The 27,469-nt window shown below is 43.8% G+C and overlaps 1 protein-coding gene across 5 annotated transcripts in view; it reads left to right on the top strand.

Moving 5' to 3' along the window:
* Positions 1–23,908, top strand: part of HERC5 (HECT and RLD domain containing E3 ubiquitin protein ligase 5) — a 55,230-nt gene extending 31,322 nt beyond the window's left edge. For 3 of the 5 annotated variants that reach the window (XM_047798016.1, XM_047798014.1, XM_047798013.1), the window contains 8 exons: positions 425–595; positions 3,750–3,893; positions 4,773–4,939; positions 9,932–9,998; positions 11,294–11,364; positions 12,963–13,146; positions 13,229–13,331; positions 23,638–23,908. In XM_047798016.1, the coding sequence (XP_047653972.1) occupies positions 425–595; positions 3,750–3,893; positions 4,773–4,939; positions 9,932–9,998; positions 11,294–11,364; positions 12,963–13,146; positions 13,229–13,331; positions 23,638–23,843 (1,113 nt within the window). In that variant the 3' untranslated portion in view covers positions 23,844–23,908. The remainder of the gene's footprint in view (positions 1–424; positions 596–3,749; positions 3,894–4,772; positions 4,940–9,931; positions 9,999–11,293; positions 11,365–12,962; positions 13,147–13,228; positions 13,332–23,637) is intronic. The other 2 variants (XM_047798017.1, XM_047798015.1) reach the window with 1 other exon arrangement.
* Positions 23,909–27,469: the final 3,561 nt, after the last annotated feature.

The raw sequence follows: 27,469 nt of genomic DNA, 5'->3' as shown, positions 1-27,469 counted from the left end.
GCTTCTTTTCTAACTTCTCATCTTCTCTTCCTGATGAGAACAGATAGTTTCAGAGCACTGCTCTAGGCTCACGAATCAGTCTCTTGGTCTATTAATGATTATTGGCTTGGTCACGGAAATGTTTGTAATTGTGTTTTCTCAGGATAAAGTGGTCCAGCGGAGCCTGCAGTTGGGCTCATTCCTGCTCACCCACGTTGGCCCCACAAAGCTTTGTATTCAAGCTTTGCATTCCCCAGGTCCTGTGTTTTTGCTGCTCGCTGGGGCTGAACACTGAATATGCAGCCTGTCTCCTGCGGGGTTTTAGGGCTTTTTCCATCAGTGCCTGTGACATGCACTTGTAATAAACGGACCCAGTTTATTACACTTTGTACATTTCTTCTTCGAGCAAATGGCAACCTAAAGGGAAACATCCTTCTCTTCGCAGCAGAAGAAAATACGAGCCTATATGCCATTGGCCGGCATCCTGGGACAAGAAGGGTCTGAATTAGCGCGCCTGCCCACCGTGAACCTGCTAGTGAGAAGGGGTCACTTGATCGAGGATGTGTTGAGTCAGCTAAGTCGATACGAGAATGAAGATCTGAGGAGAGAGTTACGGGTGAAGTATAAGTCTCACTTAATGCTCTTGCTGCAGAGAGAAGGGAAGCAGAACGGAATGTAACAGTGGGCCTTCCAGAGGGGGATGTAGCTCCTTGCTGGCTGGCGCTGTCTGCAGGGGTGTTCCCCTAACTCCCCACTCGCCTCGGCTGTGGACTGTCAGTCCGCTCCGGCTGAGGAGCAGCAGGTGGCAGGGTTGTCCTCCCCCACCCTGATCGGGTGGAGAGCCTGCTGCTCGCCCCAAGGGGTCCAGTCCGTCCTGAGGCTGGATCCAGCCGGGCTGGTCATCACTTTTAAGGGTTCCGGTGAGATGGGGTTGGCACAGAGGAGGAATGAAGGTGCATTTCCTTTTTCACGCAGCAGCCCAGATGGCTTTGTGGAAGAGAGGAGAGTCTCTTTATTAACTACATAGCTTTCTTTTTTTTTTTTTTGGTCTTTTTCCCTTTTCTAGGGCCACTCCCGTGGCACATGGAGGTTCCCAGGCTAGAGGTCCAATCGGAGCTGTAGCTGCCAGCCTACGCCAGAGCTACAGCACCGTGGGATCCAAGCCGCATCTGCAACCTACACCCCAGCTCACGGCAATGCCAGATCCTTAACCCACTGAGCAAGGGCAGGGACCGAACCCGCAACCTCATGGTCCTAGTCAGATTCGTTCACCACTGAGCCACGACGGGAGCTTTTTGAGGCTGTCGTTGTAGACGTCACCATGCTCTGAACGTTCGTTAATGATCTTTGGCTTAAATGCTGTGTAACTTGTCTTACGAAGAGGTATTCGACACAGAAGACTAATGATGGCTCGAGGATCTAATGAATGTTTTCCTCATGCCAGGAACTGTTGTAAAAGCTTTACACTTGCTTGTGTAACCCCTTCAACCAGACTGTAGACAGTTCTGGTTTTTCCTCCTTTAACAGACGGGGAAACTGAGGTACAGAACCATTCAGTCATTTATCCCGGGGCAAGACAGCTGATGAGTATCAGAGCCAGGATTTGGGCCCTCAGGCTCTGGACCTTCCACTTAATCAAGATGTTCCTGATAATATTTATTAGAGTGTGTTTGTTTCGGTGGGAGACATCAGTTTGTCACCTGTCCTCGGATGAGACTTGTCCTGCCATATAGCACAGGGAACTACCTCCAGTCACTTGTGGTGGAACGTGATGGAAGATAATATATGAGGAAAAGAAGGTATATATCGGTATAACTGGGTCACTTTGCTCTACAGCAGAAATTCACAGAGCATTGTAGATCAATTATAAAAAAATTTAAAAAACCGTCAGTAATAAAGCAGAGCTTTGACTTGAAAAAACAAAATAGCAATTGACTTCACTAAAGCTCAAGATACTATTTTAAAAGTATGTTGCACTGCAGTCTGCAGTTAGAGTTGGCATTTCTACAGAATTTTTGCACGTAGATAATTTTTTTTGGCCGTGCCTGTGGCACGCAGAAATTCTGGGGCCAGGGATTGAATGAACCCAAGTCACAGCAGTGCCCCAAGCTACAGCAGGGACAATGCCAGATCTTAACCTGGGAACTCCAAAGGTTTTTAAAACCCTAGTGACCTCAGTATATGATTTTAATGATTTTGTGTCAGCCGGCCAGTCCACTCAGGTATTTTAGCTCCACTTTTATATTTCATTCATCCTTTTTTGCCGTTTGGGTAACATTTGATAAGCATCTGCCAGACCGTGAGGCGTTTTACCGGTGTCATCCCGCTTAATCTTTCTGGTAATCAGGTGGGGAAACTAAGGCTTTGTAAGACTGAGGAGCTCGCCCATATGAAGGGGCGAGGAAAGGGTTTGACACTTGGTCTTCTTATGAAGATTTCTAATAATTCACTTAGGTTTGAAACTTGCTTCTCTGCAAAGCGGAGGAGGCATTCATCCACATAAACCAGGAAGAGGAGCTTTTGGAAGTGCCGTGGGAACATCCAGATAAATGCCGAGCGGGCGTCTGGAACGAGTGTGTGTCCATCAGGAGAGAAGGCAGAATGGCTGTGAGGGTTCAGTGCCTGCAAGTGATGAATGAGGTTTAAATAGTAAAGCGAGCATTTGGGGAGAGAACAGAAAGGACGGAAGGGCTGGCGTAGAATTGCAGGGAATTTCTAGTGGAGCAGCAGGAAAAAGACAGAAGTAAAAGCCGAAAGAGTGCGTCATCAGAGAGAGCAAAGCAAGGGCGGAAGACGGCGAGCAGAGCGAAGGCAGTCGGGGTGCCAAGTGAACTGGGAGCATCAGGGAGAGAACTTAGGTCCTTGGAATTGAGATGTTGCATGTTCCCGGTCCTCTTGGAGAGAAGCACAGAAATAGAGAAATGGGTTTAGAAGTTGGTGTCCATTGGCGTTCCCATTGTGGCTCGGCGGTAACATACCCAGCTAGCATCCGTGAGGAAGCCAGTTTGATCCCTGGCTCCACTCAGTGGGTTAAGGGTCCGGCATTGCTGTGGCTGTGCCTTAGCCTGGCAGCTACAGCTTTGATTGGATCCCTAGCCTGGGAACTTGCAAAACTTCCATGTGCTGCAGGTGCAGCCTTAAAAAAAAAAAAAAAAAGAGGTTGGTGTACATAAACCTCTGAAAGTTGGCAACCTAGAGTAGAGGAAGCCAGTACTGTTGGAAACAGTGGCGTTGAGGTTTTTTTTATTCTTTTAAGGGTACAAACTTAACACGTTGATACACTTAAGTGAAGCTTCCCAAGAAGGAAGAGCAGCGAGGGGGCGAGTGACGGCAGAGCAGAGATTGGTCGTGATCGAGTCTCTCCAGGAGGGGACACACTTTCTCCTGGAGTCAGCAGCCAAGCCAATAAATGCTCTGTGTGGGCTTTGGTTTTTCAGTTTTTTGAAAAACCTCATGTTTATGATTTCTTTATGTTTATTTTCATCTTCCTTAACGTACTTATGATTATAAAAATGAGGTCCAGTTCATGCACGTTCTCAGGTTTGAAAGATACAGGATGAAATCGAGGCTGCGCCTCTGGGCGACTGTGTAACCTCAGGAAAGTTAAATGCTCGAAGCCTCGTCAGCCTCGTAGAATGAATGGGAGAATGAAAGACGCTGACAGGAGTAATTTGCTTATGACCCTAATACCTCCTGAGTGCTCGGGCCCGTAGTTGATTATTAAATGGGATCAAACACGCAGCATCCAGAGCGCGGCCCTGTCTCCTCAGGTGTCCTTCAGTGGAGAAATCGCCTATGACTTTGGAGGGGTCCGGGCAGAGTTCTTCCACTGTCTGTTTGAAGAACTGACCCAGCCGGAGTACGGCTTGTTCATGTACCCCGAAGACGCTTCCTGCATGTGGTTTCCTGCCAGGGTGAGTCTTCGTTGCTTGGCTTCGGTGTTGCCTGAGAGAAAGGGTGCGGGGATGGGCCGTCGGAAGTTGGGTTATCTCCGCTGGATTGCAGGAGAGGAGTTACAGGTGTAATTGTGGAGATGCGTCTTCATTCTCTGGCGTGGGGATCCTCTTTCCCTGAGTTCCCGTGTCCACCCGGGAGAACCTAAGCCAGGGATGCGTCTGACCATGCGTGGAATTAGAGGTGTGAAAAAGGAACTCCTGCTTTCTCAGGCACTCATTCTTTGTTTATGTTGTTTTCCCCAGTGAATTTGAAGACGAAAGGCTCTGAAAAGAAACTGTGAAAACTGACTTTATGAGAATTACTGAGCCTATTCCTGTTAATACTTTTACTGTTTCTTACTGGACTGTATTTGACGTACAACGTTGTATAAATTTAAGGTGGACGGCGTGTCGATTTGATGCATTTGTACTGTCATTGCCATGGTAGTGATGGTTATTTCTTTTTAGTGGTCAGGGTAATAAGGTCTAGTACCTTCGCAAATCTGATGGCTGTAACACAGTCTTAGTGTCCGTATCCTTTACACGGTGCGTTCCCTCTCTGGGACGAGTCTGCTGCTCATTGCAGTTTTTCCCCCTAAGCAACAACCCCCCTGTCCCCTCACCCCCACCCTGGTAATGCTTTTCGTACTGAAACCGTGGCAGGGATTTAAATGGACCGAATGATTGACTTTAAACCCTTTTTACGTATTTTCATCTGAAGGTTTTTGCTCTTAATTTGTGATTCTGTTTTGCGGAAGGGGAAAAAAATGCTTACCTAATATAAATGTTCCATTGTACTGGTAAAAATACATAATACATTAAGGTTTTTTTTTTTTCTTCTTCTTCTTCTCTTTTCAGCCTAAATTTGAGAATAAGAGTTATTTCTTCTTTGGGATTCTTTGTGGACTTTCTCTGTTCAATTGCAATGTTGCCAACATCCCTTTCCCACTGGCTCTGTTTAAGAAACTGTTGGACCAAGTGCCGTCGTTGGAAGACTTGAAAGAACTCAGCCCTGTTTTGGGACGGTAAGTTGACATAGTTGCTTTTTCAGAAGCCTGAATAACGTATGTGTGACACAACCCCATTCACAGACACGACACATAACACATGTTGAACACACACCCCAGTAATATTTTCATGTTCAACAGTAGCATTCTAGGTAGTTTCACCAATTTTAACTTTGGCAAGAATTGTTAGATGGTACTGTAACTTTCTAAAATTAAAGAAAGTTGACTTTTTGTATAATTAGTTCGCACTGCTTCTATTAATCTTTGGAATTAATTTCTGTGGAGACAGACACGACAGAGCACAAGTTACACCTTGGTGCAAATACTGCAATCGATGTTTATTTTAAAAGTTGTTTTATATCATCACTTTTAAAATGAAAACTAACTCATAAGTTGAAGAACAAGCTAGCACCTCCAAAAACATACTGGTGACATAGAATAGAAAGGCTTCATGACCCTTTCTGCTGTATAAAGTGTTCCTGCACATCCGTGAGAAAAATCAACAGTCTACAAGAAAACAACCCACAGAAGAAGCAGTGGAAATGGCTCGTAAATTAAAAGGCGGTCCGTCCTCTAGTGACCATGGAATGCATGGTGACCTGAGAGGCCAGTATGGACCAGTTGTGGTTGGAAATATTGATGCTGTGTAGTGTCAGCAAGGGTTTGGGCAAAGTTTCACTCAAATTTCAGGGCTTGCTAATGAAAGTGGAGGTTGAGCAGTTCCTGTCGTGGTGCAGCGGAAACGAATCCAACTAGGGACCACAAGGTTTCGGGTTTGATCCCTGGCCTCGCTCAGTGGGTTAAGGATCCAGCGTTGCCTTGAGCTGTGGTGTAGGTCGCAGATGCGGCTCGGATCTGATGTGGCTGTGGCTGTGGCGGAGGCGGGCACACACACCATACGTATATGTACCATGTTTTGTCTTATGTGTATGTACTTAAGATAAAACCTAACTTATAAATTAGGCCCAATATGAAATTAATAATAATAATAGTAAAATACAGTAATTATAAGATACTCTAGCAAAAGTTATGCGAGTGGGGTCTCTCTCTCAAAATATCTTATTGTACAAATCTAAAGTCTATTCCATCCTTTTAAGTTTATATCATCTTTATTTTTTCCATTATAAGTTGATTTACAGTTTTCTGTCAATTTCTGCTGCACAGTAAATTGACCCAGTCACACATACATATGTATATTCTTTTTCTCACATCATCCTCTATCATGTTCCATCGCAAGTGACTAGAAACAGTTCCCTGTGCTATACAGCAGGACCCCATTGCTTATCCACTCCAGCAACGCGGGATCCAAGCCGTGTTTGCGACCCACATCACATCTCACAGCAGCGCTGGATCCTGAACCCACTGAGCAAGGCCAGGGATCGAACCCGCAACCTCATGTTCCTAGTCGGATTCCTTAACTACTGCGCCACGACGGGAACTCCAGATTTCTTTTCTTTATTCTTTTTTTTTTTTTTTTTAACATTTTCACTTAAAGGAAATACTTTATGGTTTTTCTTTGGTATATCTGAATTGCCAGCATCACTACTCCTGCGCTTGGGGGCCATTATTCAGTAAAATAATGCAAGCACTGTGATGCTGCGGTGGTCGTGGGACAGCTGCTAAGTGACTAACAGGTGAGATAGGTCAGAGAAAGGGATGATTCTCGTACCAGGCAGATAGAGGGATTGTGTGAGATTTCAGCACGCTACTCAGAACGGCATGCAGTTCAAAACTGATGAATTATTAACTCTGGAATTTTCTGTTTAATATGTTTTTCCAGTTGTAGTGGGTAGACCACAGATAACTGAAATGGGGGAAAGTAAAACCATGGTCCAGGGACTCCTGTGCTTAGAATCCCAGCAAATGTGCTCCTTTGACCCAGCATTTCGACCCCTAGACCTTCCACATTCAGAAACACACAAGCAGGAGTTCCCATCGGGGCTCAGCGGAAACGAATCTGACCAGCATCCATGAGGATGCAGGTTCGATCACTGGCCTCACGTGGTGGGTTAAGGATCCCACATTGCCGTGAGCCGTGGCGTAGGTTGCAGACGCGGCTCGGATCTCATGTTACTGTGGCTGCGGGGTAGGCCATTGGCTACAGCTCTGATTTGACCCCTAGCCTGGGAACCTCCATATGCTGCAGGTATGGCCCTAAAAAGACAAAAGACAGAAAACAAAAGAAATACACAATCATGCAAAGATGTATGTATGCTAATGCAAATTGTATTAGATAGTTTATGATATATAGACCTCTGAAATGTTCTACAGTAAGGGAATGGATATTTTTGGTGTGTTTAAGCAGTGGAATGCTATGGAGATTTTTGAAAGAAGGAGAGCAATAGTATGACCCTCTTCTTATGATCCCTGTTTTACAGATGAGGAAGCTGAAATGCAGACAAGTTAGGTAACTTGCCCCATGGTGACTGACAGGTCTGTGATCGGAACACAGAGTCTGGCTCCGGAACCCAACTGTTATTGTTCTGCTACTTACACTAATAAGATGAGGAGAAAAAAAAATACTGAAACACAAGATTTGGGAAGGAGGAGACAAATGTGTTATATTTTTCACTGAAAACCCGGAAATGACTTAAACAATGCTTATGCCAGGGAAGACTTAATAAGCTAAATACTTTCCTAGACCTAGTAAAGACCATTAAATCTATATTAGCGTTTCTCAGACTTTTAGGTCTCAAGACTTAAAAATTAAGAGAGGAACCCCCCAAAGAGTTTTTACTTACATTGGGTACATCTGTCAGTATGTACAGTATGAGAAATTAAAAGTGATAAATATTTTCAGTGCAGCAGTGCACTCTCGTTCTGTTAGCCATCAGTAGCCTCTAGAAGACTGTTCCGTATTCATGACAGAATGTGAAGGAGGGAAATGACATCTTATGAAAACAGCTTTGACCTTGTGGACTGCTCTGTAAAGGCCTCAGGGATTCCCTGAGTTGTTGGTCTGGATCACACTTTGAGAATCACTAATCTCCATATTCAGTAAAATTTCTATTTTAATCCCAGCAGGCTTTAAAAAAAACTTGATAAGCTGACTTAAACTTTATACAGATGATCAAAGGCCAAGAATAACCAGAAATAATTTGTAAGGTGAATAAGGATGGGGAACTTGGCCTACCAGATATCAAGAATCACTAGAAAGCTGGGAGTTTCCATCATGGCTCAGTGGTTAACGAATCCGACTAGGGATCATAAGGTTGCGAGTTCGATCCCTGGCCTCGCTCAGTAGGTTAAGGATCCGGTGTTGCCGTGAGCTGTGGTGTAGGTTGCAGACATGGCTTGGATCCCGAGTTGCTGTGGCTCTGGCGTAGGCCGGTGGCTACAGCTCTGATTTGACCCCTAGCCTGGGAACCTCCATATGCCGCAGGAGCGGCCCTAGAAATGGCAAGAAGACAAAAAAAAAATCATTAGCTATATTAATTAGGACTGTATGGTATTGATACAGGCTTTCCAGTGGGCAGGGACTATAAAAACTGACCCCTATACTCATGGCCCTTTGTTAAGAGGTAGCATATTAGATCAATGGGAGTAGCAGTACTGCTCGATAAGTGCATGTACAAAAATCAACTGCATGTGGATAAAGGACTTAAATATTGGATGGAAAAGTGATGCAATTATGGACAAATGCTTTTCTCACCAAAGGGATTTCTTAAGCAAGACAAAAAAGTACAAGATTGAAGGACTGATACATTTAAAATAAGATGAATGAAGTTCTGTGTTCATCAAGAAATCATCTGATTGAAGAGAAATGATAATCTTCAAACTGTAGATGTTCGTAGAACATTTGGGGGGTGGTAGACAAATAGGCTAAGGGAGGTGCCCCCCGTGGGTAGGCGTAGGATGTGGACAATGATTCAGTTGTTCTCTGGGGAGGCAGGTTCACAGGTGTTCTTCATAGACACCGTAAATAAGCAAATAAGCCGCACACGGACATGTACTGACAGAGGATCACGTGTTACGTGATGAATCCAGTTCTGTCACTTGAGTTCCCGTTCCGCTCCCTCAGCCCCCCCCAAACACAATAAATAAAACATGATCTGTTTTATTATGAGACCATAGTACAAGATGCAGTGTTTTGTCACAGCACAGTAATAAAAAGTCCAGCAGGCCAAAAAAAACCAAAAAAACAACAAAAAAAACTACATCAACTTGAATTCCTCCTTCTCCCAGAGACCTTCCCCAGTGATGTGCCTCCTTGAGGAAGAGTCGACCAGGCTCTCCCAAGCCGGACCTGTACCGTTTGCACCGTTTCTGGCTGCATGTATCTGGCCTCGCTGTAGCAGGCTTGCATCAGCATGTGTTACCTACTCCTCTCAGGGTTTATTGATACTACTGTCTTAGTCTCAGCTTGGCATCCCTTGTCAGGTACTTAATAAATGTTTGCTGAGTGACGGGGCACATGATATAATACGCAATGTATCACTTTTAAAGTATTTGTAAAGACGGGAGACGGGATTATAAAGGCTGGCTGCTCTTCGTCCTGACATAACCTCTGTTCTCACAGATGCTCTGCGGTAACTAAGGTAGTCAAATTTTAGGTCCGTCTTACGCTTGAGGATATTGGGACAGGAGGTACAGAGAAGGTCCTTGGACCCGCGAATCCTCAAAGATGTTAACTGGTACCTGATGATTAAATCTGTTACTCTGTAAGGTGTAAAAGCTTGATGAGAGGTAACACCAATTTGAACGCGTTCTAGTGTCTGTAGGCATGTCGGCGATCCTTTTCTGCATGGAAGGCTACGGCCTCTGAGTAAAGGCAGGGTGGAGAGAAGAGAATTGGTTGGGGAGCCTGCAGAATAGCAAAGAAACCTCTTAAGCTCACACTTTTAGTTGAGATCTGGCCGTAGTCAGACTGTCAACACACAGAAGCAGGTGCTGTGAACTGAACCTGACCTCCCACCTTGAGAAGAGGCGTGACCTTGACATTTATTTGAGGGGAGCTATCTAGCCGTCGTGATTATTGACTTCTTAAGAGTATAATTATTTGTTCTTTAGGAGTTTGCAAACACTCCTGGATTATGAAGACGACGACTTTGGAGAAATATTTCATGTCCATTTTAACGTGAGTAATAGAACTCAATCATAGATCATATTTAATCTGATTCACCCTCATATACTTCAACTTTCATGGAAAACTGCAAAAGTTTGAATTACTAGTAGAAAAGGTGTTTGTCCTTCTTTTTCATAAGCTGGACGTATCAGTTAGATTTTACTATGTGTAACAGACAACACGTAACTTGGTGGCTTAACACAGCAAACGGGAGTCTGTGGGTCTCTGGGCTGGGCTGACTTGGCCATGCTGCGTGGTCCTCAGTGGCCCCGCTCACATACCTGCTCGTTAGCAGGCTGCTGGCTGAGGGCTGTCAGCGGGGGCAGCTGTCTCCGTTCTTGTGGTCCCTTATCCTCCAGTAGGCTAGCTGAGGCTTGGTCACAGAGGGGTCTCAGGGTTACAGAGAGCAGAAGGAGATGGCCAGCCCCAGCACACAAGCTTCCTTTCCAGCTTTTGCTCCTATCAGATCTCCTTGGCCAAAGTGCTTCAGGTGGCCGCACCCAAGTTCAAGAGCGGAAGAGACCGACCCTGTGATGGAGGGGTTGCCAAGTCACATTGCCAAGGGGCCTGAATAGCAGGATGGGAGAATTCGTGGCTGTTTTTTTGCAGATATGCCACACTAGGTCTGTACTGTGTAAAGAGAATACTGGGTATGGCGATTTTCCAATTAATTTTTCCATATGATCAGTTAAAATAGACAAGTCAAGCTTTTACAAAAATTCATTTTCCGGAGTTCCCATCATGGTGCCGTGGAAATGAATCCGACTAGGAACCATGAGGATGCAGGTTCCACCCCTGGCCTCGCTCAGTGGGTTGAGATCCGGCGTTGCCGTGAGCTGTGGTGTAGGTGGCAGATGTGGCTCAGATCTGGCATTGCTGTGGCTGTGGTGTAGGCTGGCAGCTGTAGCTCCCATTAGACCCCTAGCCTGGAAACCTCCATGTGCCATGGGTGCAGCCCTAAAAAGACAAAAAGACCAAAAAAAAAAAATTTTCATTTTCTTTCTACATGATAAAGGTGTTAATTTCTATACCACAGCTCACGGCAACGCCAGATCCTTAACCCACTGAGAGAGGCCAGGGGTCGAACCTGCGTCCTCATGGATATTAGTCAGATTCGTTTCCACTGTGCCACATGGGGAACTGCAGAGGTGTTGATTTTTAATTGTACACTCCTTATGATTTTTATGTCAAAATGTACACTTCGTCAGATTCTTGAGGAAAAGAGGTGTGTTCCAAAGTATTTTTGTTGATGGTAGATTGATTGGGGTTATACTGGAGATACTGTCTAAATTCGTCTGTGGTTCCAGATGCATTGGGACAAAAACAGCGTGGACCTAATTCCTCGTGGAAGTGACGTCATCGTCAACCAGACTAACAAGTAGGTACAAACACGTGAAATACTCGTTTTGTTTATATACTGTAGTTACTGCACTGAGCTCTAAAAATTCCTCGTGGTTATAATTTTTCTTTCTTGATTAACCCTTTCTCGGTAAAGCAGTCGTCATGCGTGTGTGTGGTAGTACGCGTGTGCCCCCTGGCATTTGTGTGCAGGAGGGGAGGGAAGGGGCTTTCTGGGAGGGGCTGTTCCCTAGCTTCCTGTTAGATCACTGAGCTCTCTCGCTGTCCCCTTCCCTGTTACTTCTTTGCTGTCTGTCACGCGTTACCTTCCTTTAGGAGGTCTTGCTGAGTGTTTCCCCTGGCTCTTAGGAGCTGCACGATGGCAGGGACTTTGTCGCGTTCACGGTTGCATATCCAGTGCCCGAAGAGCCCGTGGTGGTGCCTGGTCCACAGGAGACACTGGTTTAGTTACCGGTAGTAGATGTCACTGTGGTATCTTGACCTCCCAGCACCTCATGGGATGCCATTTAGAGCCACAGAGTTTGGGATCATACACCGTCCCCCTGACGGTCAGAGTGGCAAAGAGATAATCTAGGGAGTATTCTGGCCTAAGCCAAAGATTTTTCTTTAATTTTTAAAATCGTTCTTTTAAAAACCTTTGTATTGTGGTGTAACATACAGAAAATACACCATTTCTAAGTGTGCCGATCAAGAAATGGAACCTTTTTGGCTCAGCAGGTTACCAACTAGTATCCATGAGGATGCGGGTTTGATCCCTGGCCTTGCTCAGTGGGTTAAGGATCCCGCGTAGCTGTGGCTGTGGTGTAGGCCTGTGGGTGCAATTCTGATTCAGTCCCTAGCCTGGGAGCTTCCATATGTGGTGGGTATAGCCCTACCAAACAACAGCAACAACAAAAAGGACATTTCTAGTTCTGTGGCATGTTCGATGAATATACCCCAGTTTATCCATGGTGTTATTGATTGCCTGGCCCCTTTCCCTGAAAGAAATGGCAGATGTACCCAAAGGAAGAAACTACACATAAAGAGCTGGGCTCACCTCAGGGAGCTCCCCTCTCTTAGATCCAGAGTCTTGACTCAGATGGGGAAGCCTGGAGCTACACGTGCTTGTGTATCTTACCTGGCTTTTTCTAATTCTTCTCACTGGGAACCTTTGCGACCAGCTGCTCCATCATAGCTAGATGTGTACATCCCCTCTCTGTGTTTAACCATAAATAAGAATTATTCACTGTGAAAAATTCAGACAGTACAGAAGTGTATAAAATAAAATGGGAGGCTTCCCCATATCTCCCGAGCCCACTCCCTGGAGATGGCAGCGCAAGTTTTATTCTTCCAGTCCTTTGCTCTTCTGTCTGTTCTCGTAACCGTGTGACCTCGAGCTCTCGTGTACCTTCACCGTGTCTGTTTCCTCGTATCCAAGATGCTGTAAGAAGCTGCCTGATTTATCAAGATATTAGATAGTGTATGAAAAACAGCTCAAACAGTCCATGCCACCTGGCAAGCACCCAATTAATAGCTATTCCAGCTCTTACTTTTTTATCATCCTTCTTTTTACTCCTTCCTCCGATATTGTCCAGGGTATTGCAGTAAAAGCTGAAATCCTTTTTTGCTTCCTTAAAGGAGAGAGTATATTTCTAAGTATGTCGACTATGTCTTCAACATCTCTGTGAAGGAAGTTTATGAAGAGTTTCAAAGAGGATTTTACAGAGTGTGTGACAAGGAGATTATTGAATTTTTCCATCCCGAAGAACTCAAGGATGTCATTATTGGAAATACAGACTATGACTGGGAAACATTTGAAAAGGTACATCGTAAAGGCCTTGTAATTTGCATTAAAATTTTTGTTTGTTTCCTGAATACTTTTTCTTTTTTTGATTTTTCTCTAGAATGCACATTATGAGCAAGGGTATGACAATTCACATCCCACCATAGTGATGTTTTGGAAGGCTTTGCATAAACTTACATTGGAGGAAAAGAAGAAATTCCTTGGTAAGTTTTTGTTTGTTTGTTTCTGTTTTCCTTTTTTTAAAAACCGAGGGATTTCTTTTCACTTGTGAATTGGATACAGTCTTAAGCCCTCATTCAGTTCTTTTGTGTTTTTATTTTTAAAATTTTTAAAATTACTTTTTAATAGTTATTTCCCCAATACAATTTTTTTTCCTACTGTAAGGCATGGTGACCCAGTTACACATATATGTATACATTCTTTTTTCTCACATTGTCAGGCTCCATCATAAGTGACTAGACATAGTTCCCAGTGCTACACAGCAGGATCTCATTGCTAATCCATTCCAAAGGCAATAGTTTGTATCTGTTAACCCCAAGCTCCCCCTCCATCCCACTCCCTTCCCCCTCCCCCTTGGCAACCACAAGTCTGTTCTCCAAGTCCATGATTTTCTTTTCTGTGGAAAGGTTCATTTGTGCCATAAATTAGATTCCAGATATGTGATATCATGGTATTTGTCTTTTCTCTTTCTGACTTAATTCACTCAGTATGAGTCTCTAGTTCCATCCATGTTGTTGCAACTGGCATAATTTTGTTCTTTTTATGGCTGAGTAGTATTCCATTGTGTGTATATACCACAGCTTCCTAATCCTATTGTCTGTCCATGGACATTTGGGTTGTTTTCAGGTCTTGGCTATTGTGAATAGTGCTGCAATGAACATGCGGGTACATGTGTTTTTTTCAAGGAAAGTTTTGTCTGGATATATGCCCAAGAGTGGGATTGCTGGGTCATATGGAAGTTCTATGTATAGATTTCTAAGGTATCTCCAGACTGTTCTCCATAGTGGTTGTACCAGTTTACATTCCCACCAACAGTGCAGGAGGGTTCCCTTTTCTCCACACCCACTCCAGCATTTGTTATTTGTGGACTTACTAGTGATGGCCATTCTGACTGGTGTGAGGTGGTATCTCGTGGTAGTTGTGATTTGCATTTCTCTAATAATCAGGGATGTGGAGCATTTTTTCATGTGCTTATTGGCCATCTGTATATCTTCCTTGGAAAAATGTTTATTCAGGTCTTTTGCCCATTTTTCCATTGGGTTGTTGGCTTTTTTTGCTGTTGAGTTGCATAAGTTGCTGGTATATTTTAGAGATTAAGCCCTTGTCTGTTGCTGCCAAGACCAGCTCCGCAGGATGGGGCTGAAGAACGGGTGCTGGGAAACTTAAGGAAAAAAAGTTAACATAAAACACGACACAGAGACATTTATCTTAAGTAAAGGTGGGAACCGGGGGACTCAAGGTCTCAGGGACCAAGAGCCCTGCCTCAAGAAACCACACTGCTTTTATTGTGCTCTTGAGGATTCTGTCAAGTGAGGAGGGGGTTGTAGGTGCAGGATATAGCTTTTTTTAAGTTATTTTAAAAGTCACATGGCCAGTTTCTGATTAAGCTTTTCTTCTGACCTTTAGGCATTTAACAATCATTAGCATTTGAGAAAGCTTGGCGTCAGCTCTCTATGCTTAGCATCTAGAGAGTCACCATTGTGCTTCTGCAGACGGCCAGCCTATCTGCAGTAACCCTAGGTTTGCACCTCAGTTCTCCTTGCTAATGCATATCCTGCTAAAGACCCCTCATAAACCCCTTGGGGCCAGGAGGCTCCTCTTTCTTTAATTCTTAAGAGGACGTATCATGCTGTGCAAATCTGCACAGGTCCCACGTGCCTAGACCAACGCATTAAGTCCTCATTCAGCTGACCCTATGAATAACTTATGCCTTTAGGTCTTTGTTCTTAAGCTTAAGTCATTTACCAGCACTGCGACTCTTTTCCAAGCAGGAAGATGGGGTAAAGTAAAGCGGGACAAGATGGAGTTTTCAGCAAAGAGGCTAAGAAAATATTGTAGAAATGTGTCTCTTGACACATTGCATCATTTGAAACTAATTTCTCCCATTCTGTAAGTTGTCTTTTTGTTTTCTTTTTGGTTTCCTTTGCTGCGCAAAAGCTTGTCAGTTGGATTAGGTCCCATTGCTTTATTTCTGCTCTTATTTCTGTTGTTTGGGAGGCTGACCTGAGAAAATATTCCTAAGGTTGATGCCAGAGAATGTTTTGCCTATGTTCTCTTCCAGGAGTTTGGTGGTGTCTTGTCTTATGTTTAAGTCTTTCAGCCATTTTGAGTTTATTTTTGTGCATGGTGTGAGGGTATGTTCTAGTTTCATTGCTTTGCATGCAGCTGTCCAGGCTTCCCAGCATCACTTGCTGAAGAGACTGTCTTTTTCCCATTTTATGTTCTTGCCTCCTTTGTCAAAGATTAATTGACCATAGGTGTCTGGGTTTATTTCCCAGTTCTCTATTCTGTTCCATTGGTCTGTCTGTCTGTTTTGGTACCAGCACCACACTGTCTGGATGACTGTGGCTTTGTAATATTGCCTGAAGTCTGGGAGAGTTATGCCTCCTGCTTGGTTTTTGTTCCTCAGGATTGCTTTGGCAATTCTGGGTCTTTTGTGCTTCCATATAAATGTTTGGATTGTTTGCTCTAGTTCTGTGGAAAATGTCATGGGTAATTTGATAGGGGTTGCATTGAATCTGCAGATTGCTTTGGGTAGTATGGCCATTTTTACAATAATAATTTTTCCCACCCAGGAGCATGGACTATCTTTCCATTTCTTTGAATCCTCTTTCATTTCCTTGATGAATGTTTTATAGTTTTTGGCATATAAGTCCTTTTCCTCCATGGTCAGGTTTATTCCCAGGTATTTGATTTTTGGGTGTGATTTTAAAGGGTATTGTATTTTTGTATTCCTTTTCTAATGTTTCATTGTTAGTATCCAGAAATGTGACTGATTTCTGAATGTTCATCTTATATACTGCTACTTTGCTGAATTTGTTGATCAGTTCGAGTAGTTTTTGTGTGGAGTCCTTAGGATTTTCTATATATAGTATCATGTCATCTGCATACAGTGACAGTTTTACCTCTTCTCTTCCTATTTGGATGCCTTTTATTTCTTTTGTTTGTCTGATTGCTGTGGCTAAGACTCCTAGTACTATGTTGAATAACAGTGGTGAGAGTGGGTATCCTTGTCTTGTTCCAGATTTTGGTGGGAAGGCTTTCAGCTTTTCTCCATTGAGTATTATATTTGCTGTGGGTTTGTTATAAATGGCTTTGATTATGTTAAGGTATGTTCCCTCTATACCCACGTTGGTGAGAGTTTATCATGAATGGATGTTGGACTTTGTCAAATGCTTTTCTGCATCTATTGAGATGATCATGTGGTTTTTGACTTTTCTTTTGTTAATGTGGTGTATGGTGTTGATTGATGCATATGTTGAACCATCCTTGTGCACCTGTGATGAATCCCACCTGGTCGTGGTGTATGATCCTTTTGATGTGTTGTTGGATTCGGTTGGCTAAAATTTTGTTGAGAATTTTTGCATCTATATACATCAAAGATATTGACCTATAGTTTTCTTTTTTGGCGGTATCTTTGTCTGGTTTTGGAATTAGGTTGATGGTGGCATCATAGAATGTCTTTGGGAGTGTTCCTTCTTCTTCAACCTTTCGAAAAAGTTTAAGGAGGATGGGTTTAAGTTCCTCTTTGTATGTTTGGTAGAATTCACCTGTGAAGCCATCTGGTCCTGGACTTTTATTTGTAGGGAGAGTTTTTATGACATATTCCTTTTCATTTCTAGTGATCAGTCTGTTCAGTTGATCTATTTCTTCTTGATTCAGTTTTGGCAGGCTGTAGATTTCTAAAAGGATGTCCATTTCTTCTAGGTTGTTAAATTTGTTGGCATACAGATGTTCATAGTATCCTCTCATGTTTTTTTTGTGTTTCTGTAGCATCTGTTGTGACTTCTCCATTTTCATTTCTTATTTTGTTTATTTGGGGTTTTTTCTCTCCTCTTCTTGGTGAGTATAGCCAGAGATTTGTCAATTTTGTTTACCTTTTCAAAGAACCAGCTCTTGGTTTTATCGATTTCTTCCATTGTTTTTTTAATCTCTATTTTATTAATTTCCTCTTTGATCTTTATGATTTCCTTCCTTCTGCTGACTTCAGGTTTTGTTTGTTCTTCTTTTCCTAATTCATTTAGGTGGTGGGTTAAGTTGTCGATTTGAGATTTTTCTTCTTTTTTTGAGGAAGGCCTGTATTGCTATGAATTTCCCTCTGAGCACTGCTTTTGAGGCATCCCATAGATTTTGAGTGGATGTGTCTTCATTATGATTTGTCTGAAGGTATTTTTTAATTTCCTTCTTGATTTCCTCATTGACCTATTGGTTTTTTGGTAGCATGTTGTTTAGTCTCCATGTAGTGAGTTTTTTCTCATTTCTTTTCCTGTGGTTGATTTCTAGTTTCATGGCATTGTGGTCAGAGAAGATACTTGAAATCATTTCTGTATTCTTTTTTTTTTTTTTTTTGTCCTTTTAGGGCCGCACCCGGGGCGTGTGGAGGTTCCCAAGGGCTAGGCGTTGAACTGAAGCTGTAGCCACCGGCCTACACCACAGCCACAGCAACACCAGATCCGAGCCACATCCGGAACCTACACCACAGCTCTTGGTAATGCCAGATCCTTAACTCACTGAGCAAGGCCAGAAATGGAACCTGTGTCCTCATGGATGCTAGTCAGATTCCTTTCCGCTGAGCCATGACAGGAACTCCAATAATTTTTGCATTCTTAAATTTGTTGAGGTTAGCTTTGTGCCCTAGTATGTGATCAATCCTTGAGAATGTTCCATGTGCACTTGAGAAGAATGTATACTCTGATTTTCTTGGATGTAATGTCCTGAAAATGTTGATTAAGTCTAACTTTTCTATTGTGTCCTTTAGGGTCTCTGTGGCCTTATTGATTTTCTGTCTAGAGGATCTGTCCATTGATGTGAATGGGGTGTTAAAAGTCTCCTACTGCGATTGTACTCCCATCATTTTCTCCTTCTATGTCTGTTAGTATTTGTTGGGTGGTCCTGTATTAGGGGCATATATATTGATGATTGTAATATCCTCTTGAATGGATCCTTTAACCATCAAATAGAGTCCTTTGTCTTTCTTTATGGCCTTCACTTTAAAGTCTATGTTATCTGATATGAGTATTGCAACTCCTGCTTTCCTGTCTTGTCCAGTGGCATGAAATATCTTTTCCCATCCCCTCACTTTCAATCTATATGTGTCCTTTGCTCTAAGATGAGTTTCTTGTAGGCAGCAGATTGGAGGTTTTTGCTTTTTTATCCAATCTGCCACTCTGTGTCTTTTGATTGGAGTATTTAGTCCATTGACATTTAAGGTCATTATTGATAGATATGTATTTATTGTCATTTTAAACCTTGTTTTCCAGTTGATTTTATGTTTCTCTTTTCTTTTTTGGGTTGGATGGCTTCCATTTATTTTATGCTTGAGTACTTTTCTTTTCAGTTTTTGTGAATGTAATGTTTGGTTTTGATTTGTGGTTGCCCTGTTTTTTAAGCACATCAAACCCTTCCTATATCTGCTTGCTTTTGCCTGGTATTCATATAGGCTCAGACATATTAATAAAATTAAAAAAAAGAATATATTTTCTTACTTCTCCACATTGTATGATTTTGATGTCTTTTTTTTTTTTAACATCTTTATGTTTTGATCTGTATGCTGGCTGATTTAAGTGATTGAAGTGATTGCTTTCCAGTTGTGATTTCCTCTATCCCATTTCTTCTTTTTCTCTTTTTTTCCCCTCTCTCTTTTTTTTAATTTAAAGAAGGCCTTTCAGTATTTTAGAATGGGTTTAGTATTGCTGTACTCTTTTAGCTTTTGTTTGTTGGAGAAATTCTTTATTTCTCCTTCTAATTTAAATGATATTCTTGCTGGATAGAGTATTCTAGGTTGCAATTTTTTTCCTTTCAGCACTTTAAATGTATCTTGTGGCTCCCTTCTGGCCTGTAGAGAAATCAGCTGATAGCCTTATGGGGTTCCCTTACAATTAACGCTTTGCTTTTCTCTTGCTGCCTTTAGAATCCTCTCTTTATCTTTAACTTTTGCCGTTTTTATTATAATATGTCTTGGTGTGGGCCTGTGCAGGTTCAGCTTGTTTGGGGCCTTCTGTGCTCCCTGTATCTTGGTATCAGTATGCTGTAGATTTGGAAAGTTTTCAGCCATAATTTCTTCAAATATATTTTTAATCCCCTTTTCTTTTTCTTCTCCTTTTGGAATCCCTATTATGCGAAGATTGGCCCGCTTTATATTATCCCATAGGTCTCTTATATTGCTTTCATGTTTTTTCATTTGGTTTTCTGTCTGCTCTCCTGATTGGGTGATTTCCTTTATTTTATCTTCCACGTCACTAACTTGTTCCTCTGCATTATTCATTTTGCTCTTTACTGCCCTTAGCTCAGTTTGTATCTCTGCAAATGGATATTCTAGTTTTTTTTTTTCTTTTTTGGCTCCTCCTTATATTTTCTAGTTCCTTTCTAAAGGAATCTGCATTACTGTTCATATCCTCTCTTAATTCCTTCAGTATTTTCAATACCTCCCTTTTGAACTCAATGTCTGTCAGACTGCAGAGGTCTGTTTCATTGCTGACTGCTTTAGGTGAATTCTCCTGTCCCTTTAACTGGGAATGGTTTCTGTGCTTCTTCATCTTGCTTGTGTTTTTCTTTTTCTGTGAGTTCGGGGAAGCCAAACTGTAGTCTTGTAAGGCTACTTGTGTGCAAGAATACCCCATTGTATTTTTTTGGGGGGGGGTTACTATTTATTTTGGTGTGGGAGTTTGAATATTTGCTGTCTCTTTCTTCAGTGTGAGCAGGCTGTTGTTCCCAGGATGCTCAGTGTGCTTTCAGGGCGAAGGAGGCAATGGACAGGGCCAGCAGTCAGTGCCTGGTCGCTGGGCTCTCAACAGCAGCAAGGACCTGCAGGAAGGCAGCAGAGGCTACTCGTAGTTGCAGGGCCCTGGGAAGTGGTAATGAGCTCTAGGCAGATCTTCAAGGGGACCAGAGCATTTGGCAGTTGCAACAGCAGAGTGTGTGAGTTCCCAGGGGGTGAGAGCAACAGCAGCTTGTGTTTGATTGCAGTGCCCTCCAATGAGGTGATTGGAACCGCAGGTGGTGCCTGTTCAGGGACCCCTACTGGGAGCAGGCCATGGCCATCTCTAGAGTCTGACAACCACTGTGGTTTGCCCCCGCCACCTGTAGACCATGCATGAAGCAACCCGTCTCACTTAGCCCACATATGAGGTGTTGCAGAGGGTGCTCCCAGTTGCAGGATCCTGGGAAGTGGCAGAGGTCAGGCGTGTGGGTACTGTCTGGAACGTTTGGCAGTGGCAGCAGCAGGGCGGGTGTGTTCCGGGGGATGCTGGAGCACCAGCACGTGGTGTTCAGTCACAATGCCCTCTTCTGTGGTGCCTTTGAGGTGAATGGGGTTGCAAGTGATTTTTGTTCAGGTATCTCCAATGGCAGTGGGCCATGCCCACCTCTGGAATCAGGGATAACTGCAGCGGGTTTGCCCCTGCCGCCTGCAGGCCACGCAAGAAGCACCCTGTCCCACTTAGCCCACACAGGAGGTGCTGCACCAGTTGCTCCTAGTTGTAGGGTCTTGGGAAGGGACAGTGACCAAGTGTCTGGGGGTCACCCAGAGCGTTTGGCAGTGGCAGCTGCAGGGTGGGTGTGTTCCCAGGGGAGAGAGAGCAACAGCGTATGGTGCTTGGTTGCAGTGCTGTCTTTTTTTCTTTTTCGCCAACCCCTGAGCCCCTCATGCCAGCCCCAGCCCCCGCCTGGGCGTCTCGGGCTGTGGTGTCGGGGCCGGTGGTGCAGCCGGTCGGCGCGGCTCTCCCTCTGCTTCGCTGCTCTCGGTCCAGCCGCTGCGCTTTTCCCGGCGACACTGAGGTCCCGCCGACTCAGCCCGCCTGGTGTCCGTGAGGTGGCTTCCTTTTCTCCTTCACGGCTCCCTGTCGGGAATGCGAGTCCCGGCCTGATGCCTTTTCTCTCTTTTTCTCGTGTCCTACTCAGTTAGGCCAGGGGTTTCTTGCCCTTTCTGGAGGTTTACGTCCTTCTGCCCGCACTCAGTTGATGTTCTGTGCCAGTCGGTTCACATGGAGATGTGGGCTTTTGATGCGTTTGCGGGAGAAGGTGAGCGTGACCTCTTCCTCCTCCACCGTCTTGCTCCGCCAGCGTGAGTGGTTTTAAATGATTTTTACCTTGCTGAGTTATCACATCAGGAGTAGATCTGTAATCTTACATCATTTGTGGGATAAGAAAACCTTGTTTGTCGTGGGCACCATATGCAGCAAATCATAGTGTCAGAGCCATTTATCCACTTGAAGGTCCTGTATCCCAGGTTATCCCAACAGCAAAAGTAAATGTTAATATAGGTCTTTTCCCCTGTGATTTTCAGCTCTGCCTGCTGCTTCTAATTTTTTCTTCTTGAGCTGAATATGGACCCTTCTTTCTGTTGTTTTGTCATCATTCATTTACCCAGGCCCTGTAGGACTAGCCAAGCTGTGCACTGTCACTTGTCTGCACTATTTCACTGCACCTTCAGATTTTGGTCTCAGTTCTGTGTCTACTTGGTGGTTTTTCTTTGTTTAATGACTTAGTCATTTTCTTACTCAATTTCCTTATTTATTTTTGAGAAACATTTATGTTATTTTTGTGGAAAACACGGTGGTTGGCAGATACTCAGACTTCTCCAGAAGCTCCATTTAACTTTCAGTCTTAACTCTTCTTTGCTTTAATTTTGTTGTATGGTTGACTTATAGTGTTGTGTTCATTGTAAGTGTACAGCAAAGTAAATCAGTTATATGTGTACATATATCCATTGCTTTTCAGGTTATTTGCCCATGTAGGTTATTACAGAGTATTGAATACATATCCCTGTGCTATACAGTAGGTCCTTTGCTACTTAATCTATTTTCTATATCATAGTGTGTATATGCCAATCCCAACCTCCTAGTTTACCCCTCCCCGCAGCGTTTCTCCTTTGGTAACCATAAGTTTGGTTTTCAAATCTTTTGAGTCTATTTCCGTTTTGTGAATAAGTTCTTTTATATCATTTTAGTTAGATTCTATGTATTAGTGATCTCATATGATAGCTTTCTCTGACTCACTTCAGGTGGTATGATGATTTCTAGGTCCATCCTTGTTGCCACAAATGGCATTATTTTGTTCTTTTTTATGACTGAGTAATATTCCATTGGATGTATATACCATATCTTCTTTATCCACTCCTCTGTTGATGGACACTCGGTTGCTTCCATGTCTTGGCTCTTGTTGTTAGTGCTGCATTGAACACTGAGGTGCACATATCTTTTCAAATTATGGTTTTCTGGAGTTCCTGTCGTGGAGCAGTGGTTAACGAATCCGACTAGGAACCATGAGGTTGCAGGTTCGGTCCCTGCCCTTGCTCAGTGGGTTAATGATCCGGTGTTGCTGTGGCTATGGTGTAGGCTGGTGGCTACAGCTCTATTTGGACCCCTAGGCTGGGAACCTCCATATGCTGCGGGAGCGGCCCAAAGAAATAGCAAAAAGACAAAAAAAAAAAAATTACGGTTTTCTCCAGATATACGCCTTTGGAGTGGGATTGCTGAATCCTGTGGTATGCTGTTTTTCATAGTTTTCAACCCGTTTGTATTGCCACCAGCAGTGTAGGAGGGTTCCCTTTTCTCCACACCCTCTTCAGCATTTATTGTCTGTAGACTTTTTGATGATGGCCATTCTGACTGAAGTGAGGGACACCCTCATTGTAGTACTGATTTGCATTTCTCGAATAATGAATGATGTTGAACATCTCTTCATGGGCTTTTTGGCACATCTGTATGTCTTTGAGGGAATGTCTATTTAGATCTTCCGAACGTTTTTCGAATGTAAAAGCTTTTGCACAGCAAAGGAAACCATTAAAAAAATGAAAAGATAAACCATAGAACAGGAGAAGATTTTTGCAAATAAATCAGCTGACAAGGGATTAATCTCCCAAATAGACAGAGGTCACATGCAGCTTTATATCAAAAACACAACCCAATCTTAACTTTTTTTTTTTTAATTTTTATTTTATTTATTTATTTATTTTTGTCTTTTTGCTATTTCTTGGGCCGCTCCCGCGGCATATGGAGGTTCCCAGGCTAGGGGTCGAATCGGAGCTGTAGCCACCGGCCTACGCCAGAGCCACAGCAACACGGGATCTGAGCCATGTCTGCAACCTACACCACAGCTCACGGCAACGCCGGATCGTTAACCCACTGAGCAAGGGCAGGGACCGAACCTGCAACCTCATGGTTCCTAGTCGGATTCGTCAACCACTGCGCCACGACGGGAACTCCCCTCGGTGTTTTTGAGTAAACATTTTTCTTGCCATAAATGTTGGTCTCTTTGAAGCAGATCACTCACTTAAATTCTTCTTTTTAGTGTTTCTCACAGGAACTGACAGAATTCAAGTAAAAGGTTTAAAGAACATGAAAATAACATTTTGCTGTCCTGAAACTATGAATGAAAAAGATCCCATCAGAGCACAGACCTGTTTTAGTGTCCTCTACCTCCCGAAGTACTCTACGATGGAAAGAGTCGAAGAAGCCCTTCAAGTGGCCATCAGCAACCACAGGGGATTTGGCTGACCCGCCCTCACACTCTACCCCTTTGGAGGAATAGCTTCAGAAATTAAAATTAATGCAGAAGTTAACCTAAAAGTCTTGCTGACTGTTCCGTGTGTTTTCCTGGTTTTTGTTTTTTGTTTTTTTTTTAAGAATTGCTGTTTTTGCATATAAGTTGTATTAACATGGATACAGATAAGGCTGTTAAAACAAAGTGACCCTGAAACATAGGGCATTAAATGAGACTGAAGTTGTTGGTTTTTTTTTTTCTCCTAAATGCCTGGGTAGTTTGTCCAGGGTTGGTTTTTCTCCCTCTCAAACTGCTCTGATAAAAGTCAACAGGTGACTTTATTGTTGCAAATTTCTTTTTTCTTTTTTTTTTTGGCTGCGCCTGAAGCATGCAAAAGACATCAAAACCTGCGCCACAGCAGTGACAATGCTAGGTCATTACCTACTAAGCCACCAGGGAACTCCCATGTTGCAAATTTCCCTGGAAACGTTTCACTTCCAGCTACAGTGTATGTTTTGCATTTGAAACCCTTGACTCCTTTCTCCTCAGTTCTCGGGAGCTGTAGCCTTTCTCTTTCTTGGCTGCTCTCCCATTTCCTTTGCATGCTTCTCCTACACTCACTTGACCTAAAGTGCTAGTGTAGCCATCTTTTCTCCGCACCCACAGCTACTCCTTCCTGACGCCCTGGCGTCAGTTACCACGTCCATGCTCGGGTAACCTCTCTCTTCCCTGCAGGAACTGATGTGTTCCAGCACCACAGCCGTCTTTCTGTGTAGTCTGTGTGTCTACCTGCACTCCCCTGGGCTCTTTTACCCCAACATGTTGACGAAGAAAATGGTCATCCTCCTTGTATTCTGAAGGTTGGAATGGTACCACCAGTATCTCCTGCAACCACCTGGCCTTTCTCCCTCTTCTTCACCCTCCACATGGAAAAAAAATCAGTCGAGTCCAGACAGTTGCCGTTCTCCATCTCCTTCTGAGCCCACTGCCGGTGCTGTTTAAGCGCTCATCACCTCCCACCCCATCGCTGCAGTCATCTCTCAGTTGTGCTCCTTGTGTCGAGACAGCACTGTCTACCAGAACCTTCTGTGAGCTTAGAAATCTAGATAGACCTGCACCATTGAAGAGGACAGACCCCTGCTGTGGGTACAGCTTAGGTTTTGAAGAATTCTGAAGAGAGGAAACTTCACTTGGGAGGAGGGGGAGAAAAAGAGTGTGGAGCTTTGCTGTCCAACATGTGGCTATTTAATATTAAGTGAGATTTAAAATTCAGCATCTGGAGTTCCCATTGTGGCTCAGAGGGTTAAGAGCCCAACATAGTATCTGTGATGACACGGGTTCAATTCCTGCTTGCTCAGTGGGATAAGGATCTGGTGTGGCTGTGGAGTAGGCCGGCAGCTGCAGTTCTAATTCAGCCCCTACCCTGGGAACTTCAGTATGCTGCAGGTGCAGCCCTAAAAATAAAGGAAAAATTTGTTTTTCTTTTTCTTTTTTTTTTGTCTTCGAGGGCTGCTTCCTGTGGCATATGGAGGTTCCCAGGCTAGGGGTCGAATCGGAGCTGTAGCCATAGCAACGCGGGATCCGAGCCACATCTGCAACCTGCACCACAGCTCACAGCAACGCTGGATCCTTAACCCACTGAGCAAGGCCAGGGATGGAACCTGCAACCACATGGTTCCTAGTCGGATTGTTAACCACTGCGCCACGGTGGGAACTCCAAAAATTGTTTTTCTATACCATCTGAAAAGTGGCACTGCCTGTGGTCCAGTGAGTTAGCCACAGGTGCCACCTAGTGGTACGCGCAGAAGATAGCAGTCATTCACCACAGCTCTGCTCCCAACCCTTCACTTCCTTTGTGCTGTTAATGGAAAATACGGTAAAGATCCCAAGACAATTTTTTATACGTATAGTCCTGCAAATAAATAAGCCTTTTGTCATGTACACTTTTATAATTCTATAATTATTCTTCATTCGGCTGGTAGCCTGTACCTCGTGGGAAAACACCCTGCCCCTCAGGTGGGGGAAGTGGGGGCCCTGTGCTCTTGGCCGCATCCTCCTCAAGTAGCCATCAGCCAGATGAGAGGAGGGACCTGCCTGCTGGTGCAGATGTTACAAAATGCGGTCCTTAACGAGTTTGTCTTTTTCCTCGCATGGCTGTTTGCCCTTAGGACAGTTTCCAGGCTTGAAAGGGTCTTGCCTACAGTTTTCACCAGTTGGGGTTGTTGACTGGGGAGCTGGTCTCCAGAGCCCCTCATGCAGCCGTCCCATCTGTCGGTGCCAGAGTGCTTTCACACGGAGTTTAGCTTGTTCCTCGGTTTTACAAAGGAAGCCGGGGAAGGATTCGGGAGCTTGAGGATGACACACCGAGATGTGAAGTTGCCTAGTTAGAAGGCTTGTCGGAGCCATGCCTTCACGCCTCTCGGAAGTGCTTACTGCCTCTCTGGGCTAAGCATTCGGTTAAAAACCAACAATTTACCATCGAAAACAGGCACTTACGTACAAGGTTAAGTGCTAGAATAGAGCGAAAAACATATGGGACTTAGGAAAACAGTAAGGGCATCAGGCTTGGGCCAGAATTTGAATCTAAGCATTTTGACTCCTCATTCCATTTTTCACATAAATAGAAAAGATGAATTTGCTCAAAATAAAGCTTCGCTCTGCAGGGACTGAGAAGGCAAGTCACACCGCCAAGTAGTTTCAACTTCAGTTCAAGTATTAATTGTTACTCTGGGTAAACCACTTAATCTCTCTGTGCTCTAGTTTCCCTGCCTGTAAAATGGTGCTGATACTACCTACCCAACCCCTCATATTTGTGTGTAATATGCTCATTAGAACTATCCCTTATGTAGTTTGTACTATACGAGTCATTGCTAGAGGAATTCTACTAGTGAAAGGATAGAGTTAACACTGAGGTTCCCCCAGGGAGACACTAGTCAGTTTCCTCCAAAATGATTAAAATGCTTAACTTTTGCAAGCTGAAACTGACTTTTCAGAACACAGTGCTTGTTCTTTGAGCAAAATGGTTTCATTTACACTGACTATAGAGGTATTTAGGGCAAATTAAAAAGAACAGTAATACCCTTTCAGGAAATGACAGGCACTTCTATTGTCTCCTGATTATTTGTATTTTTCCCCAGGGCAATTTTTTTTTTCTTTGTAGGGCTGCACCCAAGGCACATGGAGGTTCCCAGGCTAGGGGCTGAATCAGAGCTACAGCTGCCGGCCTACACCAGAGCCCCGCCAGATCCGAGCCCTGTCTGCGACCTACACTACAGCTCACGGCAACGCCGGATCCTTAACCCACTGAGCAAGGCCAGGGATCGAACCTGCAACCTCATGGTTCCAAGTTGGATTCGTTTCTGCTGCACCACGACGGGAACCCCCCAGGGTAATTTTATAATGTGACTTGCACTATAGTGTATACACTGAATTAATGCAACAGAAAACACATCTAACCTTATACTTTATTTTTTTCTAGGGCTGCACATGCGGCTTATGGAACTTCCCAGGCTAGGGGTCTAATTGGAGCTGTAGCCACCAGCCAGAGCCAGAGCCAGAGCAATGCCAGATCTGCTCTGCATCTGCGACCTACACCACAGCTCATCGCAACCCCAGATCCTTAACCCACTGAGGGAGGCCA

This window comes from Phacochoerus africanus, chromosome 10, assembly GCF_016906955.1.
Source record: "Phacochoerus africanus isolate WHEZ1 chromosome 10, ROS_Pafr_v1, whole genome shotgun sequence".
In the NCBI taxonomy this organism is placed as follows: Eukaryota; Metazoa; Chordata; class Mammalia; order Artiodactyla; family Suidae; genus Phacochoerus; species Phacochoerus africanus.
This window is presented reverse-complemented; position numbering and strand designations above follow the sequence as displayed.